The sequence below is a fragment of the Pezoporus wallicus genome, unplaced genomic scaffold (genome assembly GCF_028554395.1).
Source record: "Pezoporus wallicus isolate ANWC-B61680 ecotype Strahan unplaced genomic scaffold, APGP_CSIRO_Pwel_v1 contig_7840, whole genome shotgun sequence".
Lineage (NCBI taxonomy): Eukaryota > Metazoa > Chordata > Aves > Psittaciformes > Psittacidae > Pezoporus > Pezoporus wallicus.
Genome location: NW_026641737.1, coordinates 252,707 through 273,542, shown reverse-complemented (window position 1 = coordinate 273,542; position 20,836 = coordinate 252,707). Strand labels below are relative to the sequence as shown.

The following is a 20,836-nucleotide window of genomic DNA, read 5'->3' as shown; positions in this document are numbered from 1 at the left end:
ACATCAGGAATTTTTTATATAATTTTTAGGAATTATAATGCATCACTCTTATCTAATTAATGCTTGTTAGCCAACCCCAATCTCTGACATGGTGAGATTGTGCTTTCCTCCAAACTGACTTCTCTTTTTCCTCCTTTAAGTACACTGACAGTGGATTTTTTTGCATTGCCAACTAATACTTTCAGTATGCGCTAATGGATTTCCTACGGTATACAGCCAATTGAGAGTGGTAAATAATAAATCATTTCCTTTGTCAGATGCAGCAGATGCCATTCTTTCAATTTGCTTAGGCACAAATATACAGAATGGGGTCTCGAGGCTTAGAGAGTTTAAATCACACCTATTTAATTTCATTAATTCTGATAGGTTTGTTGTAAAGGTGTTTTGGGATTCTTTTTTTCTTCCCTGTAACTTCTTTTAATGACAATGGAGTGAAGAATATGGGGGACAGTAGGCGCTTCCAAGTGGTGGTATCATCTCTTTATGCCCAAACAAAGCAACCTTTTTTCTCATAGTGATGATTAATTTTGAATTGCAGAAGTGAGAGTGAAAGCCAAGAATATCAGAGATTTCTCTCCTTCTCCCCCACACAGAGCAGAGCTGGGTGTCCCATCTCTCATCCATAACCTTTCACTCCCCTGTCCTTCCTGCAGATCTGCTTGCATCTGTTTATATATTACTTATTTTCAGAAGATTTCGCCTCCCTCCCCTCATTCTTTCAGCATGACAAATATTCTGCTTGCAAGAATTCAAATTTGCTATTGCTTTTTAATTCACACCCCAGCATTTCTAGCCCCCCCCCCCCCCCCCCCCCCCCGCCTCTTTTACTTCCTCTTGTCTGTCTAAGATCAGCTTTTTAAAGTGTTTGTGATAACATCTCCGACTGAGAGATTATTTTTCATCGGGCCTATTGTGAGCGGTGCCCGGTTTATTGCACATCTGCGGAGCCCCGTTCAGACTACACAAACGTAACAAATGAACAACTTGTCCTCTGCGGACTCACCGCGGGATCCAATTAGTTCCTAAACCTTTTGCAAAACTTTTCTAATTATTTTCAAGAGTTGCGGCTTTTATAGGCTTCCGTAAACTCATCAAGAAACCAATTCTTTTTTTTAGGATTAAATGCTTCTTAAAATTAGTGCTAGTGTAGCCCCCTTAAATCTAATGGGTCAGTTCTCCAGGCAGCGGAGAGTGGGGTAGTGGGCTACGGTGAGCATTGCCGCCGGCAACCTGATAGCGAAAAAGAGCTCCTTTTCAAAACTTTACATTTAAGTTAAACATAGGTTTGGGATTGATTTGGGTCCTCCCCCCCCCCCCCCCCCCCCCCCCACAGCGTTTAAACATCGGTATGCAAGCCCAGAGTCACGTGACATATCCCCCCCCCCCCCCCCGCTGCCTCCCCGCAATGTACCGCAGCTTCACTCCCCCCACCTCCCCTACCTCCTTCCCCGTCCGGAGGGTGAGTGGGACAGGAGAGAAGGCTTCCAGCTCAAAAACTACCCCTGCTTTCGCAACATCAAAGCCAAAGTGTTTGCAGCATTAAAAGTCTATGCATACATATAGGATAGATACTTCCGGAAGAGTGTTCCTTTAAAATAAGGACTGTATTTTATACACAGACGTACCATAGCTTTCTAAATTTGATCAACTGATTCTATGAGAGCTAATATGTATATGTATATATATACACACATACACGGTCCTCTTTAATAGATCTCCAGTTATCATAGAGTCGAAATTGATATCTTTCAGCAAAATAATTCTTTGAATGCATTTCAGAGATTGCAAGAACAACACGTATCTATGTAATCATGCAATCATGCAAAAATACCTTTTTTCTATTGCGTGCACAAATTAATTTTTAAATGTATGTATATATAGTTACATATATACGTACACGATTTTGAGCATCTTCAAACTAAAGCAGAGGTTTTAGTAAGACATCCTACCTCGCACTAACAATTTTTAAGAGGACTTGATAAGAGTTCTGCCCCAAAACGGAGGCCGTAGTGTTTAGCTAAATACCCTGATCCCTTATATTTGAATATACTGCTGTTAAAGACAGTATGATGGGGAAAGGGAGGAAAAAAGCGGGGGGGGGGGAGAAAGGAGCATGTAAAAAATGGTGGACTGCTGTAATACGCAGTGCTCTGATCTCCCTGTAACTTTAAAGCCTCTGGCATTTTAATTTTAGTTAATAAAAGAGACAAAAACCCTATCAAGTATATATGAATTTAGCCTATTTTTTTATTTCTGTGTGTTCATAGTAAACATTTTTGTAAGTGACAAACACGGGCATATGACCACAGTATCACAATCAAGAAATTTTAAGACGACGTTAACAATCACTCAAATTTATGCGGCATTTGCGCAACACAGGTTACATATTTGCAAGGTTTACCTATAAGTACAATAGGTATTAACATTTCACTACATTTAGAAAAAAAATAAAGGTGACCTGTTAGTGACCACATACATCAAAATATACACAACACAAACTGAAGGCAATCATTAATTTTGTCCCCTTCTGATTCATTTGAACGGGCAGTGCTGCAAACTGAAATAATGTTGCTGTTTTTTAAATTACTTCGTACACTGAGTGCATTTTGTAAAACCCAATCTTTGGTCTAAAAGTAAACAAACAAACGAACAAACAAAAAAAAAAAAAAAGAAACCCCAAAAAAGCAGTTCAGTAAAGAAAAGGCTAAAATAAGAAATGGCCAAAATGTAGTTCTCAGGCATCTTTCAGGATTAATTCTGCTTAAATACAAATTGCGTTTTAAGTTTTCTATAGTTTTCTTTAATTAAATGGTGGTTTGTGGTTTTGGTTGGGTTTTTTTTTTTTTCTTTTTTTTCCTCTCAAGGTCTGCACCCACCGACATATCCATGATAACTTATAATACTGCAAACATGGAGAATCTGGCGGCTTTTACTGATAGACTTATCGTATTTGAATAAAAAAATTGCAAAAGCAGTCACTATTTAGATACACATTCTACTATAATTTTGTCTTCCAAACTTCATAGTCTACAATGTAATCTCCCCACATTGCACCTTGCTGACACTCCTCACCTTGGTGGAATAATAAACAACCCTAAAGACTGAACAAACGTACAGAAAATGGGGGACTTAATAAAAAATACCTGGACTTTTTTGTTTTGCTTTTTTTTTTCTTTTCTTCTTTTTAATTATCATTTACAATGCAAATGTGTGTAAAATGTTCACTTACAGTCTGATCCCATGGATGTTAATGTATTAAAGGGTTTGAAGAAGACCCCTGATTTTGATGTGTGAAATAATCAGAAAGTCCTCCGGAAAGTCCTGTTGTAAAACTTGGCAAAGAAGGTCTTAAGGACTCACAGGGGAGAGTGGAGGGCGCCTGTGGCGACGTGGAGGAGGAGGCTGCCCTGGCCGTCATTGAAGTGCTGCTTTGAGAAGTCATTGAAGGGTGAGGAACATGGGGGAAAAAGTAACTCGTCTGTCCTGCTAGGAGGTTTACAGAGCAGGGGTTTAGGGAATAGGTGCCGGAGCAGGGAACTGACAAACCACATGGCACTGAGGCGGCCAGAGCTGCTGCTGTGAGGTGATGAGTGGCATAAGGTATCTCTCCATTGACTAGTCTATCAACACTTAACCCATTGGACGTGGAAAAGGAGTGGTTGTTCCCCAAGGAGTTTTGAGTCAACACTGAGCTGTAGGGCATAGGGTGGCTGGGGTAGGCGGAGGTGGTCCCGTTGTAACTCAAAGTGCTGCTGGCCCGGGGATGATGAAGGGAGAGGAAAGGGGACATAGGCCAGTACAAGGATCCTGCCCTGTCCATGAATGTCAGTCCGGTGGAGGTGAGTCTGGCACCCCGCTTGAAGGCCAGCTTGGCCCGCGAGGTGGTGGAGCGTCGGCGGAGCTTTCCGGTGGTGCCCCCAATGAAGACGTCGTCACTGGAGGGGTCCAGCATCCAGTAGTTCCCTTTGCCCGGGTCGTCGTAGTGCCGGGGCACCTTGACAAAGCACTTATTAAGGGAGAGGTTGTGGCGGATGGAGTTCTGCCAGCCCTGCTTGTTCTCCCGGTAGTAGGGGAAGTTCTTCATGATGAACTCATAGATGCCGTTGAGCGTGAGGCGCTTCTCGGGGCTCTGCCGGATGGCCATCATGATGAGAGCGTTGTAGCTGAACGGCGGCTTCTCGTACTTGCCGTTCTTCTTCTCCCCCTCTTTCCCGCTCTCCCCGTCCTTGGCCCCCTCCGCTGCCCCCTTCTTCTCCTCCGCTGCCTTCTCCTTCTCCTCCAGCTCGGCTGCCGCCGCCGCGCCCGCGTCGCCTTTGCCCGCCAGCATGTCCGCCTTAGCCACCTCCAGGGCGCCGGCGGCGGCGGCAGCGGGGGGCGGCAGGAGGAGCTGGCCCTTCTCCTCGTCCTCTTCCTCGGCCGCGGCTGCTCGCTGAGGCTGTTGCGGCGGCGGCGGGTGGTGGTGGTGGTGATGGTGGTGGTGGTGGTGATGGGGATGGTGGCTGTTGTGGTGGCTGTGGCTGCTGTGGTTGTTGTCGCTCTGGACGGCTTCGGGCACCAGGCTGTTTATGCTAAAGGAGGATTTCGGCAGCATTTTCACTTCCTTCCTATCTCCCATGTCCAACATCACACACTAGTCTGAGGGGGAAAGTTGCAGCGGCCGAGGGAGCAGCCCGCGGAGCGGCGGTGGCCGAGGTGGCGGCGGCAGCAGCAGCGGTGGCAGCGGTACCACCGGCGGCGGCGGTAGCGCAGTTGGACCGCAGTCTCAAGCGCTGGCAAGTCATGTAGCAAGGACAGGAACCGCCGGAGAGGGAAAAAAATAATAGTAACAATAATAGTCACCAATCAGATAAAATTAAACCGAGTCAGAGCGGAGGAAAACAAAAAAAAAAAAAAAAAAAAAAAAAAGGAAAAAAAAAAAAAAAAAACAAAAAAAAAAAAAAACAAACAAAAAAAAAACCAACAAAAAAAAAACCGCACAAACATACACAAGAAAAAAAAAAAAGCTACTTCATGGTGCCGGTTCCCCCGGCACGGCGGAGCAGGGGGGAGGACGGAGCAGCCGCAGCCGCGGGTCGGCGAGGAGCGAGCGGAGCCGGGCGGTACGGACCGCCGGGGCCGCAATTAATTTCAGAGCTGCCGACACGCACCGCCGCTGTAAAACATTTTTTGGTTTAACCTTTCCCACCGGCCGCCCAATCAGGGCCGGCGGCGTGCCCGCGCGTCGGCCCGCCCGCCGGCCAATGGCGGATCGCCGCCCCGCCCTCCGCCTGCCGCAGGCCCGGCCCCCGCCGCAGCCGCCGCCGCCGCCGCCGCCGCGGCTCCCGCGGCGCAGGGATACCGGCGCAGGGGCGCATCACCAAGGCGATTTGTGGGCACCCACCCCACCTTCTGCCCCCTCCAACCTCCCGCCGCCCAACACAAATCCCCTCACGCCAAACAAACAGCGCCTGTCCCAAGACTGCGGCCCCAACCGGGTTTTCGTACTTCCTAGTTTCTCCGGTGGACTAAAGCTGCCCCGTCGCTCTCTGTCCCCTCCTCTGGCGGCGGAGGAGGAGGACTGGGAGGCCGAGTGGGAGAGGAGGCTGCGGCGCACCGGGGGCGGAGGTACTACTTTGCGGATCCCCCCGAAGTCACTCAGCAAATTTTTTTTTTTCTAGACCCCTGTTATTTGTTGTTTTACCAAGAGAAAAAAAAAAAGAAAAGAAAAAATAATAATCAGCTGGAGGGTCCGCGGGCGGTGCGGCCGCCCTGCAGCCGACATTGGCCGGGGATCCGGCTGTGGCCCGGCCGGGACGGAGGCCGCGGCCTGCCGGGGAAGACGGCGTCCCGCAGCACGTCATGTGAGGTGGGAAGGCAGGGCAGCGGGAGAGCCCTCTCCGCTCTCCTCCTCTCCGCGCTCTCCCCGTATCCCCGGCTGGCGGGCGCAGCGCCAGGCCAGTGGCGGAGCTGGACTTGGGGCTTCGCGCTTAGCCCCCGACTCCCCGTCCACAGCCGGCGCGGCGGCGGGTCATCCCGTGTCCGCCTTGGCGCTGTCGGTTCACTCCAGCCAGGAAACCGCAGGCCGTGTGTCAGGTGTAAAAAATAAATACTACTACTAATAACCCAGGATATATATATTACGTTTTTTTTTCCGCTCCCCCAGGCCCGGCCAGCGGTGTCCGGACATGGGGGTTTGGTGTAGTATCGCTGGGGGATGGGGGGTGTCTGGTGTCGTGTCGCTGGGGGACGGGGGGTGTCTGGTGTCCGCTACTCGGCTGCTGGAAGGGCAAAAGAACCGGGCTGGCACCGCTGCTTTCTGCCTGCTTCCCTCACAGAGAGTCGGGCTCGGGGCTGCGGAGTCCTTGGGCCCAGGGGCTGAGGTTCGCCGGCCTCACCCCTTCGGGCCTCACTGTGAGCGTGAGAAGGAAAAAAAAATCAGCCCTGAAACAAAGCGAAATAAACCGCGGAGCTTTCTCTCTCGGGAGGTAGAAGGGGAAACGTACTGGATGGAGAGCGTGCTGATCGCGCTGGAACCGAAGCAGAACGTACAGAGCCGCGCTCAGTGCCCGAAAGTTAACTTTCGTGCTGTAGGAAAAGATAATCCGTAGAAATAATAGGTGCACCTCAACCCCAGCTGAAACAATCTGTCCCGGGAAAATTCAGGTTAGAGCTCTCTGCAGCAAAAGCAGTTGTGTGTGGATGTGCGTTTTGTGTGTGTGGATGCATGTGTGTGAGGGAGAGAGAGAGTGTGTAAGAAAGAGTAAATAAGGAGAACAATTACAATGGGCCGGTAATAAACAATTGCAATTGGGAATGGCATGAACTCTGTACATTGGATTAACCTCGAATGACCTTACCACAATTGTATTTATTTATCTAATTTCATGACAGGTTGCTACTGAAAAAAAAAAAAGAGATAAAAGTCAATGATCAACCGCGCTGATTTTTTACTTTTTTTATCTCCTTTTTTTTTTTTTAGAAATGCAGTTAAAAAAAAAATCACGTCAATTTGTAATTATTTTATTGCTTAACACTGAAGTCAATGCATGAGAATTCTCAAAAAAGAGTGCAGTGTGGAGGATTTGAGTCGATCATGGCAAAGGGTAAGAGGAAAGGTAAGATTCCTGCATATTATTATGATTATGATGATCATTAACTAATATGTGTCATTATGGTGCACTAGGATCCCCATTAGGGTGGCTGGGCCCAATGCATTTTCCTACTCGGTCTAGCATGTAATGATTCGGTGTAACCAGATTCTTGAGAAAGGACAGGTTACGTAAACATTTACTGATGTGGAGTAACTATACTATTTGTACTCTGATATGCAGGAAGGAAAGTGTTGATTAACACAGAAGAAAAAAAAAAGCAAAATTAGCTGATTGCATGCTCATAAGTGCAAGCTGTCATTGAACTGCTTTTAAAATAGACACAGCTGGGTGTTTGTGTTGAAAAATTTCTTGTGTTTTTGCTAATACTGAAATAAGCATGATTTTGTATACCAAACATTTTCAGATCATTAAAATTTGTAATCTGTGCTGGTTTTAAACACAAAGAAAAGAAACAGATTCATTTCGCTGTAAAATTTGCTGATATTATATTAACTCAATCAGGTCTGTACAAATGGTGTATTGTGCCTTATCAAATCTCTTTGATCCATTTAATACACAAAGTGCCAAACGTGTGTATTGTTTGTTAACATTGAGCGTTTTATTCAAATCCCAGCTCTGCAGTGAGATGGAGGAGTTCTCGTTTAATGTAACACTGACATTGTCTGTTGAAATTTTAATGCGTTGAGGTGTTTCTTAGGTCAAAGCGGAGTTTACTTTGCTCTGTGATGAGGGATGAAAATGCAGCAGGGAAGAAAATGAACCTTTTATCCTTTCGCATTTCTGAGCAAAGGGCTAGCACTGAAAGAAGCAAGTTTTTAGAATGTTTGAGGATCTAGATTTAACATGCAGTCATTTGTCACGGATGCAGAATACTGTGCACAAACTTAGGATTTTTTTCTTTTTTAATGCCGTGGATATACAGTTCTACCAAAGAAGGAAATGTTGTGTCCAATATGTAGTGTATATCTCTAAGCCTATGAAGATTAATTCTCTGTTTACAGGACAGAGAAGGATATGTGAGGGAAGCCAATTCAATTATTAGTTCTGATGGACTTTAGAGTCGCTCTTCCTTTTTTTTTTACTTTTTTTTTTTTTCCCCTCTCCCGCAGAGAATTTTCCTTGTGTAAAACTGGAGGTTTACTTTTTACTTGGAAAGGCAGGAGCCCGGCCCTAATACCAGCTCTTCCTTGAGCTCTGCCCTGGCCACGACACCCGCTCCCGTCCCTTCCGGTGGTGGCTTTGTGCATCGTGGAGCCCGGTTGGGCCCCCAGCTGTGGTTGCTGTCAGAAGGCCCCTCACGGCAGCCCTCCCCTACAGGGAAGGGTTCGTGGGATGTCTGAAGGAGCAGCGTGTGAGTGGAAAGGGAGCGCACGGCCCTAGCCCTGCGGAACACTAGTGGGTAGGCAGAGGGGACCCGGCGCTGCTCACAGGCAGCTGCTCACCTGCGCTCGCGCCTGCCTGGGGACCCGCCGCCCTGAGCGGAGGGGATGGGCAGAGAGCGTCCAGCTCCGGGGTCATGGTGGGGGTGAGTAGCTGGGCTGAAATGTCTTGAATGAAGTGGTCAGACAGGGATCTTCGTGCAGTTCTGGGGTATAACTCATAGAGATAGAATTTCAACCGCACATTTTTCTCCCTCGTATTTTTTTAATTATTATTATTTTAAATTAAAAGTCAGTGGAAAATCAGACTCTTTCTCCTGTAAGCTCAATGGACACAGCATGCCCCCCATCTTCCTCCAGCTCCAGCCTTCAATTCCCCTTCCCAGGGGTGTAGCGGCTCTGTACTCTCAGGTTCTTTCAAGGGGTTAAAATTTACTGACAGCTTAAGAAATGAATGAGTTTTTTTTCAGCCATGAAGAAAGGGTATTTAATAACCACGCTTCGATGGCATCATGCTTCCATTAAACTAGTCGGGACACTTCGGTTTAGCAGTCAGTAATATCACATTCGTAGAGTAAACGCCTGCATGTATGCATGTATAAGTCTATTCCCCGTTGACTCTAAGCCTACCTTAGTCAGTCCAGGTTACCTGGGGAATTAAGGTAAGGGCTATCCAGCAGACACTGATACCCTGCTGCCAAGGCACGGCGAATGGGGACTCAGCGGTGCGCGAACAAAGAGAAGGAGGTAGTCAAACATTCTGAAGAGGGGTGAATGGGACTGAAGGTGGGTGGATGAATGGAGGCAAAGAGGGAGAGGAAGAAGCATTCAGCGGTCCACCCTTCTAGTCGCATTTGTGGATCTAAGTTTAGATGTCCATCTATAGCCAACTTCCAATTAATCAGCAACAGCTGGTAGTGGTGCTAACGTTTGGTGATTAGAAGTTAGTCTATTTAGCATGCTGTATCTTTCTTCCTTGGGCTTTGGTTACAGGTTATACGATTAGGATTGCGAGAACAGTAGTGAACTAAACTTCCCAGTAAGAGGTCTTCACACCAGGGAAGTGTTACTTTGCTGCAGCAGCCCTGCCTCGTCAGTCATTAGGAAGCTGCAGGTTGTCAGAGACTTCTCTTGTGCGCACACACGCGCAGACACACACGCACACACATACAAACCACAGCACTAAAACTAAATTAAGAAGCCGATGATTAAGACAAGCGTCTACGAGGCCTGTCATTTCAGCATCCTTCCATCATAACATTGTGGCATCGAGAAATTTTCTTGAAAACCCTGGAAAAAATGTCTATGGGAGAGTCTCGTGTTCGAGATAGCATAAATGGTAACGTCAAATATAGACTGGGAACTGCCTCGATGCAAGATAATATTCCGCAGAGGAAAGGAGCACCGCTGAGACCTTTGGGCTACCTGCGCATTCCTGAAACTCTGGTGAGTTATCTCCCCTTTCTCTTGCAGCAGGCATTGTGCGACTGGAACCGGACCGGGTTTGAAATCCGCAGCTATGTTCCCTCCGGAGACTTCGGGGAACTCCCTCTAAAGATAGATCTGTAATGAAAAGTCTCTGCTGGATGACTAATGGTTATTGGCACTCTGTGCCCCTTTAAGGAGATCAGCACATATTGTGCCGAAGACCTTGAAAGCACCCTTTAAATACAAACATTTTATGTCCCCCTCCCATGTATCCCCACCCCTGTTGTTTTCGGGCTAGTTGTGTTGTATCCCACCACCACCACCACCACCACCACCTCCCCACTCCCCCCCCCCCCGCCTTTAAGCTCTCTAGTCTTCCCTCCTCCCACCCCCATTCAGAACTAATTGCTCAGTTGTTTAAATGTTTCAACAAGAGCTAAATTTCTCCGTCCGATGATCTTTTGAGAAGCTGCACTGTACCATAAAGAACAACCAGCGGGGCACTGTGTACCTTGGAGAAGCCTGCGCAGCTCGGGGAGAGGTAGCGTTAAAACAGTGGCATTAACCATCGAGGTGTAGAGAGTTCCCCTTCCGATGAACTTTCAGAAGTTTCTTGGACGGGCGGAGGTTGGGCAGAGAACGTGGAACCGGGAAACATGGCTGCGGGGACCAGAAAGCTTCGCTGGTGCCGTAAGGGAAAGGCAAGATAGAATAGTGGCAGAAAGGGATCCGAGTAAACACTGGAGTATACATCTCCCACGGCGGCTACGCTGGGTGGAGAGGTCTGAATTAAATCGCCTTAGTTAAAAGCTGGAGATTTTATTTATTTATTCCTGTAGCTGTGGAATACCATCCACAGAGAGCCTGTATCGAGCAGGCACCAGACTTGGCGTGTTCAGCTGCCACTGCCAGAATTTTTCAGAACAGAATATTTTTACACTCGCTGCCAACTTTAATGTTAAGACGTGTGGTTTCTTACATCCTAAATGTCACTATTATTTTATATGTCAGTCTGCATAAGAGAGCCATCACACCTGCCTAGGTAATAGGTGCCCCTGTGTAATAAAAGCTTTCCCTGATTCAGGAATCAAACCGAAAATTAAATATCCCTTAAGAATTATCCACAGAGTTATGCAGACGGAAATAATGAAATGCAGGGAGAAAATGGACAAGTTAAAAACCTTGGACTGTTCTCGAGGTTTAAATACGTAATTTTATATTCTTTTGTGTTTACTGTTAAAATATTCTTGGGCAACACAGTGCTTTTTTCCGGAGTTATCACACTGAATTAAAGATTAGTGGAATAAAATACAGGGCAAGAAAAAGACCTGGAGAAGAAAAAACCAAAACAAACCCCACAAACCCAAATAGTGCTTGAAGAAGACTTGTAGCTGCTCTTTGACTCCTAAAAACTGTGGCTGGAATATTTTCATGGTGTTGTAGCTCTTTAGCTTCTTACAAACGTAATCTTTGGCAAATGACACATGTATCTGGTTTGCAGTTTTTCGGTAACTCGAGAGAAAAAGCTCCCACCTCCCATCCCTTCTATTTTGCCTTCTTCGGCACAGGGACCGGTGTACTCTCCTTGCCGGTGCTGTTTCACCCCAGCGCTCCGCAGAAGGGGGCGCCGGGGCTGCCCCCACATCCTACATACCTGCCCGCCGGGCGCTGCTCGCTCTGCTCCACCCTGCCGCTCCTCTTCCTCACTGTACCGCACTGCACCGCACCCCTTGACTTCCCGGGATCTCGGGCTCTCCAAGATTAACTGAGGATCCAATTTTTAGGGCCTACAAAATCGGAACATCACTCTCTTACGGTTCCCCCCCCCCCCCCAACCATCCCCCCCAGGGGCCCCCTTGTAACCATAGCAAAATGCCCGGTATAGCACAAAAGCCATGAACAGCTCTACACCCTTCTGCAGCAGGCTCTCGGCCAGACGCTGGGCAAAGCCCGTTTGGGCTTTCTGGGTGCTTGGGGCTCAGGAGGGAGGAGGAGGTTCAGGGACTCGGTGCCGGGGCACGGCCCGTCAGCACAAGGCAGCGGTGGGACCCGCACTTGTGGTGCCGGGGTAAGGGATTTACTCTAGCTCCCAGGACGCTGCCCGGGAAGCAGATCAGACCTTGGGCGCTCCTTGGTCCCCTCGCATAAGCAGGGTTGGCGGACGTTGCCTCTTTATGTAGGTTGTTCTGAGCACTTTTTATACAGGGCAGGGTGGTCTCCATGTTTTCTTTCTTTCTTTCTTTACCGTAGGGAGGAGGGAGTGATAGTAAAGGGCTTGTTGGATTATTATAACCGCTACCTCTTCTAAATAAGTTTCTTGGGGAAGAGCGGATATCGTACCCTTGATATCAGTGGGTGTGTTCTTGCATTATTTTAATATGATACGTCTTTTATACAGAGCTTGTTTTCCTCCTCCCTTCCTCCCTCCCTCCCTCCCTCCCTCCCTCCCTCTCTCCAGCTCCCCCCTCCTTTTCCTCCCCCCCCCCCCCCCCTTTGTTTCGGGAATTTGTTTCTCTTTTAAAGCACCAGCACAAACAAACAAACATAAAAAAAATGACTGGCAACAAGTTAAACCCCATTTGTGTCCCTCCCACGGAGCACGGACGGTGCCTTGCTAAAGCCTGGGGTTTGTAGTTTTGCCTCGACAATAATTTGACCAAGAAAGAGAAGCGGCTGCAGACTTTCCGCGCACTGACAATGTGGAGAGGAAAAACGGTGAAAGAAAGAGTTCTCCCTGGATGCTTCTCCTTTGTGTGTTTTCTCTGCGTCTTTTAGATGGGGCGCTCGCATAGGCTTGCACACAAACACACACACTCAGAGGTTACGTTTCCTAGGGAGTTTTTAGAAAACAGTATTTATTATAATGGAGATTATAAACTCCACCTAAATAATCAAATCTTGCCGGAGCTCTGGAAACTACATCAAGTAAATAATTTCTATTTGCCTACTAGCAGAATGCTAGCACAGGATGGCATTACACTTTATTTTCACACTCATTTCAAAACGTCAATGAAAGGGTAAAGAAAAGGCTCACAAGTCATTGTAAGTTATAAATAAAACCATAGTAGTAGATCACTTTTTCCTTTTTTTTTCTTTTTCTTTTTTTTCTTTTTTTCTTTCTCCTTCTCTTTTTTTTTTTTTTTCTTTCTTTCCTTCCAAGATTGATTTCTTGGGGTAATAGGCAAGAAGCGTGTTCTCACCGAGAGTCAGGATGGGGTCCCGCCAAGGCTTGACAGAAGGGCTCTCCCGGTGAGCCCCCGGGAGTCCCGCGACTCCTCTCGTTTTTACCTTACAGAATAGCGGAAAATAACATCCGCGTTCGACTGTGCTAAATGTACCTAAGAGGTACCTTTTCACGCAGTCGCAGGGTTTGTAAACGGTAGTTTAAGTTTATCTGTTGTGGTGGGCACGTGTTTTGTCACATGAAATTAACTTGTAAAGGCTTTGTATCATTTTTTGATTTGTGTTTGGCGACAACGCGGATCATACCTCATCACGTTGATAGTTGATACAATTGCTAAATTAAAGTCATGTTTTCGGCTTTGAAAAACAACAAAACCCCAACCCTCTAAGAGCTCAACCACCCAAGGAGAGGTGTAATAACGCGGCGCGATGTTTTCCGTGCGTGTGCTGTGTTTCCATGCACTTACGTGCCACTCTGCGACTCAGTTGTCTGTGCCAAAGATAGCCAAATCACTTCTGGGCTTCGTCCCATCAGCTGCCACCCAAAAGAACATAGTGATAATCACTCTAACCTTTTGGAGGGATGTAATTGACATTGTATTTGCCCCCGTCTTTACCTATTCTCGTGTGGTAAATATTAGCCACTGAACTGCTTGTGATTTTGTGTTTGAGCCCCAAGAAGCTCACCAAATCATCACAATAAAGCAGTCAAACCTTCTATGCAGGTCGAGGTTTTGTTGTCATTGCTTATGTTCTGCTCCTCATCTCGAAGGAGGACACCGTGTCGAGCCAAGTGTTCTCATTCAGGGGCTCCTCTGGACTTTCAGATTTTGAGTCTAAAGTTATCGGTGTGTTGGGGCTGAAATTCTGATTTTCCACATTTCAAAAAGGACGAGGATCTATTTATAAATGTTACAGAAGGTTTCGTTACTTCACGAACAACAAAACGGGAATAGAGCTGCAATTTTCAAGAAAATAGGATTTCAAAATATAGAAATAAAAAAAGTATCATAGACGATGTATAATTCAATCGAATAACAGAAAATGGCTTTAAAATTCAGAACAGTAGCGATCCATTATGTCTGTTTTATTAGTGAAAAGTACAATTACTCTAAAATAAAGAACATTGGTGAATATATAATTGGCTGTAATCATGTTAGTGTTTAAAAATGACGGGGACTTTTAACACTGACAACAAAATGTTCAGAAACAACTTATTTATTCAAACAGTTTTTATTTGCATCCAAGTGTAGGAGAAACACACTTTTGCTTACTATAAATCAAGGCTTTTTCACTTTCAATAAGTGCATAACTAAAAAAAAAATTACCAATTATTTTAACATCCAAGGCTTAATAAAGTCTCCTGGGTACGACTGTAGTATTACTGATTACTCAGTACCCAAAAGACGCCATCTACAGGAAAAGGTCTTTAGGCTTAATACAAACCTAATCTCTGTTGATTAATAATAATAATAATAATAATAATAATAATAATAATAATATCAGAGTTAATATTCCTTTATAAGCCCGGCTCTGATTTTACCCACAACACTGATCACAATATTTCCTTTGTAATTGCTTCTTGCTATTCAGTTTGTTATAATTTGACACGATCTAGGAAGCTGGTACCACAGGCCTTTTCTCTGAGATACGACGTTTTAAAAAGCACATGGGACTCCACGAAGCAGCACTTTTTCTTTTCTAAACAGACTCTTTTCTCTCAGATTTGACTTGATAGTCCCTGAAAATGCAGAACAGCCCATAAGATCTCTTCCTCCAAACCAAATGGGTAGAGGATGCTTGCAAAAGAGCCCTGAAAACAAACTGCAACTTGACTGAAGGCGGTTTGTGCAACAATTGTGTCACGGAGTACCTAACATTTCTTTAACTTATTTCTTTTTGGATAATGTCAATAAATATCAGCGGTGCCAAGCATACCCTCATCTGTTCTCACAATACATCCTTTGCCCCATAGATTGGTACTTCAATGTCCCATTTAGGCGTGTTGTTCCTTTCTGAATCCTTGCTGGGAAACCCATCGCAGTAGAAAGAGTGCCCCTGAATACTTTGGTCATACAAACGCAGATCCGCGGAGATGGCATATGCCTTCCGTCGTGCGACTTTAACACTCTAGTTCAAGCTACAGAAAATATGAGGAAAGCCAGAGGAAAGTTTAAGGACTCCTCTTTTGCCAGCTGCCTTTTTTGTTTGTTTGTTTTTGTTTAGTTCAGACCATTGTGGGGGTTTTTTTCCCCTGTCTTTATTGCTTATTTATCTTCCTTTCTCGACGGCTGTCTATATTTCTGCCCCTGTTTTGTGTGTGTGTGTGCTCACAGAGGGGGTGGCCCCTGCACACTGACGATCCGACTGCGCCTTCACAGCCAGCTCCCCAAGGTCTACCAGGCGGGTTTCGCCAGTCCCTGAGGCTCGTTACAAATAAAGTAGTTCTGGCTTCTTTCGAGCCCAGGCCAGAGATCTGGATGATCTTGGAAAAATCCAGGGTGGACTAAACTGTGCGGTGATGAGTCAAAAGCAGAGGTGCGTTGACACAAAGGCTGAGGAAAACGACCCGTTGTGCACCCTCGACTTTACATGTTATTTTGGAAACCAGGGACAAAAGCCTAGAAACTATTATTATTTATGCTCCCACTGGAATCAGGCTCAAAGTTTACACATAAGTTCTCCCTCTGTCTTCTCACTTCTGGGAACTGATGGTGAACGTCCCAAGTAGAGGGACCGTGTCGTATCACTGCCTTTAGACTTGGGGAAGGCTCAGGGGCAGAGGGCTCCTTCCCTGGGAAGCCGCTCTTGCAGGAGCAGCCGGGCGCCAGAGGGCCCTCCCCTCGGGAGCTGCAGCGGGCGCTCCCCTCTGAACCAGGAGGTCTGTCATTTTTCGGGTGCCTCGTATCAAACCGCAGATGTCAGCCTTCCCCTACGTGTTCGGGTTGCTAATGCGGACACTTCACACAACAGAAATGCTCATCTCTGGAGCCTTTCCCAGGGCCACCCGCCAGTTTCGTGCGTTGCCTCTGTCGCAGGCGGCTCCGGGGCCCTGGGAGGGGGAGACCGGGGCACCCGACAGCCGCTGCCTGTGGGACCCTGATCACTTCGGAGCAGCCCGAGGACTCTGATGTGCCCCGGCCTCTGCAAACTGGCCGAACCACGAACTCCGCACAACCGGCGGGGACGCGCTACTGAGGTTCCCAGCTCGACGTCTCCCGTGTCTTCCGCAAATACCATTTTTGCCATGTAATTCACACCAAATAGTCCCTCAGCTCGGAGTCCCTCGCCACCCCCTCCCCCTCCCCCCCCTGTGTCGCCAATCGAGGGAGCCCTAGCAGTGGCCTCAGAAATCCTTGCCACCCCTGGGACCCTAAAGGCTCTGTCCGCTGCTCAGGGGAGTGCGAGGGGCCCTCGAGGCCTCTCACGGGCAGGGCTGTGCCGTGCCAAGCCAAGCGGTGCCTGGCCGCTTCCCGGGGCTGGCAGGGCTCAGAGCAGAGCTGCAGGAGCAAAGGGGAGCGGAGGGAAGCGGCGGCGGCTCTTGCAGCGGGTAGAAAGCCCCATGCGAACGGCGCCGGCGACATCTAGCGGCCGAAAGCAGCCAGCGCCGGCAGCGCCGGTGCCCCGAGTAGCGGCGGGAGGCGGCAGGGCCGGGCCGGGCCGGGCCGGACAAGGTGGGAAAAGCGCTACCCCGTCTGTCCGGGGCGGGAACGCACATTACACCCTCGACCCGCGACAGGCGGTTTCCCGTTGCTTTTCCAAGGATCAGGCACCTTTGTATAACCGTCCCCTCCTCCAAACGCCCCAGAGTTTTCTCTGCGGTGCTGGTATAGGTACAAAGCGCGTGCTCCCTCTTTGAGGAGCCGTTTTCGCGTGTTTGCGCACTGAGAGAAAAAAAATCTAAAATCTTTCGTCTCACTCACACCCCACAAAAAAAAAAACAACCTCTCAATGAAAGCAAAGCAGAAAGGCAGGAGTGACGGTCCCTCTCTCCCCTCTCGCAGGCGGCTCCCGGGCCGGTGCCCTCCCTCAGCATTGTCCACGGCTGGTATGGGCACTGCCCGGAGCGTTGAAGAGGAAGAGGAAAAATAACGAAAGGAAAACGAAAAAGCAGTACTATTGAGACACCGCTGGCGAAGAGAGACCTTACTATTTAAATCTTCGTGTCAGCTCTCATTAACAGCTCAAGTCCTCTTTTCCCCCGGGCAGACCTTGTCTGGTCTATCGACTTAATGGAAAAGAAAACACGTTTGTATTCTATTATTATAGACTCGTTCCTTGCCTCACGGAGACTGGGGAAGGGCTTCGCCGGCATCGTGAGGGGCTTCCCGAAGCGAAAGCGCTTTCCTCCCGCTCCTCCCGCCCCTCCCGCCTTGCCCTCGCAGGAAAAGTTAAGGATTCCAGCGTCCGGCTCCTGCCCTCCCTTACGAGAGGTGGCTGCAATGGCAGTCACAGGAAAAGGCTGAAGCCTTTTATTTTTCGCTGGAGCCGCGGAGACTAAGAAGAGACCAAGAAAAATAGTTTCCGCTATGTTAGGCCCAACTTAGGAAGGCGCAATAGTCTCTGCGGGAACTCGGGGTGATTTGTGCCCCAGGTGAAGAGCTCAGCGCAGCGGGTCCCGCTCTTAGAATAGCCGCAGACCGGGGAAGCCGCGGGAGGAGACAGGCTCCCAGGGCAGGGACTAACGGCAAGCTGAGAGTTTCCAGACCACCCAAAACAAACAAACAAGTTCTCCCGACTCTCCCACCGGGAAGGTGGATGTGATAAGCAGGGAAAGTTTTGAAGAGCTGCAGTCTGTGCAGAGCAAGCTTTTTTTTTTTTTTCTTTATTTTTTTTTGGTGCATGTGGTTGGGTTTTTTTTTTGTTTGCTTTGGTTTTTGTTTTTTCTTTCTTTTTCTTTTTTTTTTTTCCCTCTCTGTGGTTGTGTGTGATTTTTATTTTCTTAAAAAAAAAAAAAAGAAAAATTTGTTTATTCCCTTTCCTGAGACAGTGGAAGAGGGAGTGTCGACCTGACCTGAATAAGGCAGAGAATTCTGGTGCACAGAAAAGAAATGGCTCATTTTACCCCATCCTCTGCTCCTTCACTGCAGTACGGGTCTGTTCAAGGGCAGGACACTTGAACCTGAAAAGAGTAACAGGCCGAAACACGCTTCCTTAATATTTACCTCTTTGCTCTACTGGCCAAGACTTTCTTAAGCCATCTCCAGCTGTCCACTCCCCCTCCCCCCAAACCCCCTCCACCCCGCGTTGGGACTCGCAGATCTCAATAGGAAAGGTGAGAATGTGGAATTTCTCAGAGACACCACCGCACTCGGGCGCGTTCCTTGCGCAGCTGCGGTGTCGGAACGCTTCGTCCCAGGGAAGAAAGCAGGGCCCTGGTCCTGTGTCTTTCCCGCCGGGGTCCCTCTTCTACCAGGGGCACCCTGTCGCCTCGGGCATAGAGATTAGGGCCCACAACTTTCCCGCTTGTGAAGTGGCGTTTGCTCTCAAGTGCTTGGCTGTAAATAAGCTCTCTGAGGCAGTAACAACACAGCCGTCCTGCTGTCAGAGCGGAGGCTGCCTCCGCACCTTTCCTCTGCAACACACTCCGTCAGCGTTTTAATTCCAGCTCCAAAGGGAACCTGCAATTATAAGCACCCCTCGTCCCCCCCCCCCCCCGCTCACATTCTCTTGTTTGAAACATTCACTGAGGAAGGTTATTTGGACCGAGAGTAAAATCAAAGAGGGAGGGGAGGAAGAAAAAAAAAACCACCACACCCCACAATAAATCCAACAACCCAGCAAACCCTTCCATGTGCTATTTACAAAACTCATTGTCATGCTTCACTCAGGCTGTCTGCCTAGCTTGGGGAAATAAATGTGACTGAACCAGAGACAAAGCCGATGCAGCTGTATTTGAATTTCTCAATCACTGTCAAACGTGCTCTTGTCTCATAAGTCTCAGGGTTGTTGTTATTATTATGATCGTCATACCTAATGTGAACATACCCGAAAGAGAGGTGCTTGGCAGCATAGGAACCTCTTTCCGGTCGGGAATACACAGAGATTCCTTTAGCAAAAAGCCAAAGGCTTCTTTTCCCTCCTGCTTGGAAGCCTTGGCAGAAAAACTAAGGAAAAATTGAGATCTGTAATTTTCCTGTTTTTCTTCCTTTGTTTGTGTGTGTGGGTTTGTGTTTTTTTTTGTTTTTTTTTTTTTTTTTGTGTGTGTGTTTCTGGTTTTGTTTTTTGTTTTTTTTTTGGACTTTCCCTGTGTCTCCCCGCTTCCCGCAGCAGTGGGTAGGTTTGGCTGCCTGATTCCACAGATTACCCACAGCTTCGTGCTGCATCTTCGGAGGGCAGGAAAACAGGAGTGATGGTCTCTTGTGAGCTGAAAGGTGTCCACTGGATGTCACATCCCAGCCGTAGTGTCAGCTTCCCTCTCTGGAGGGTGGTTAGGAGCCTGCCAGTATGTTTTACGTTTGAGTTTTACCAGGGCTGTTACACAAAGCAGACTCTTGCCCTCAGCTCCTTCGAGGGGGAGGAGACTACAACTCACCGGTGCCACCGCAGGAGGTGTCTGTAAGGGGGTACCTCGGCACACCCCCGGCTGTGTGCTGCCTTAGGTACCCGGCTTTTGGCGAGGACGGGCGTCCTCCCAGGGCCTCGTAGCCCCAGCAGGTCGTGCTGAGCCGAATAGCTCCGCGGAGCTGCCGGGGGGAGCCTCCAGTCCCGGCAGCAGCGCGGGGCTTCGGGGAACTTCTCCCGCCCAGCACCCCTCCACGTGTCGGGAACGGCGGGAGCCGGCCTGCCTAAGGAGGGAGGAGCCCCGCTCCCTCTGGGGCCGCCTCAGCTGGCCCTGGGGTCCCCATCTCCTCCCCCGACCCCACTTGTGCCTCTGCCCTGCCGAATGCCGCCTGAACCCTGCCCTTGGGGGTAAGCGGGGTCCTGAAGGCCGGAGACCGCTCTCGCGCCCCTGGGAGTAATTTAGACCTCGCCATCAGTCTGGGGATCATCTCACCGACCCTGCTCTTTTTCAATCGGCCCCTTCGTTGGTCCACTTCTCAGAGAGCCACCCGAACTCTTCAGCGGGGAAGTGGCCTTGTATCTCCTTCATCGAGCCGGACCGCCCCCCCGGACAGAGCCATCCTCCCCTCCGAGCGTGCTTCGCCTCGGCAGCGCCAGCGGCCACTTTCTGTGCACCATGTGCTCCAGTAAGTGCAAGCAGGGAAATGAAAAGTAATGTGATCGATTATTATTTTTATACCATATTTGTGGACGGGTAGAAGTAATAACAGTTATTTACTTAGTCGAAATGTTTATTTCACACTTGGTATATTTCCTTACAATCGGAGTCCGATGTGGGAAAAATAAGCACAAATAAATTAGAATAACAAAAATACATTTTTAGCAAAAGGCAATCCTTCTCCTGTCTAATTTTCCCGGGTGCGTTTCTTCCTCCTGACATTAATTCAAGCCAACGAAAGGGCTAAATAGGTTAGTCTCTAGCCCTCAAGTCAAGCACGAAGGAAAATAATCATTTACTTGTCTGCCCCTTTATTTTTATTTTTTTCCTTTCCTTTCCTTTCCTTTCCTTTCCTTTCCTTTCCTTTCCTTTCCTTTCCTTTCCTTTCCTTTCCTTTCCTTTCCTTTCCTTTCCTTTTTTTTTTTTCTCTTCTCTTTCCTTTGGGCTGGGGATAACGAACAATCAAAAGGCAAACAAGCAGGAGGGCAGAAACCTAGGTGGGTCTCTCAGGGTACAGCCCTGGTACCCCTGTT

At 48.0% G+C, this 20,836-nt stretch overlaps 1 protein-coding gene and 1 long non-coding RNA gene across 2 annotated transcripts; both read right to left on the bottom strand.

Moving 5' to 3' along the window:
* Positions 1-2,223: 2,223 nt before the first annotated feature.
* FOXG1 (forkhead box G1) lies at positions 2,224-5,173 on the bottom strand. The gene is made up of 2 exons (XM_057425046.1): positions 5,008-5,173; positions 2,224-4,769 (listed from the first exon to the last, which is right to left on the bottom strand). The coding sequence occupies exon 2, from the start codon at positions 4,622-4,624 to the stop codon at positions 3,248-3,250; it is 1,377 nt and encodes a 458-aa protein (XP_057281029.1). The 5' UTR covers positions 4,625-4,769; positions 5,008-5,173; the 3' UTR covers positions 2,224-3,247.
* Positions 5,174-8,945: 3,772 nt separating this feature from the next.
* LOC130607707 (uncharacterized) lies at positions 8,946-11,256 on the bottom strand. Its single transcript, XR_008974310.1, has 2 exons — positions 10,410-11,256; positions 8,946-10,033 (listed from the first exon to the last, which is right to left on the bottom strand). It is a non-coding gene; the product is annotated as an uncharacterized LOC130607707 (long non-coding RNA).
* Between the last annotated feature and the right edge of the window lie 9,580 nt (positions 11,257-20,836).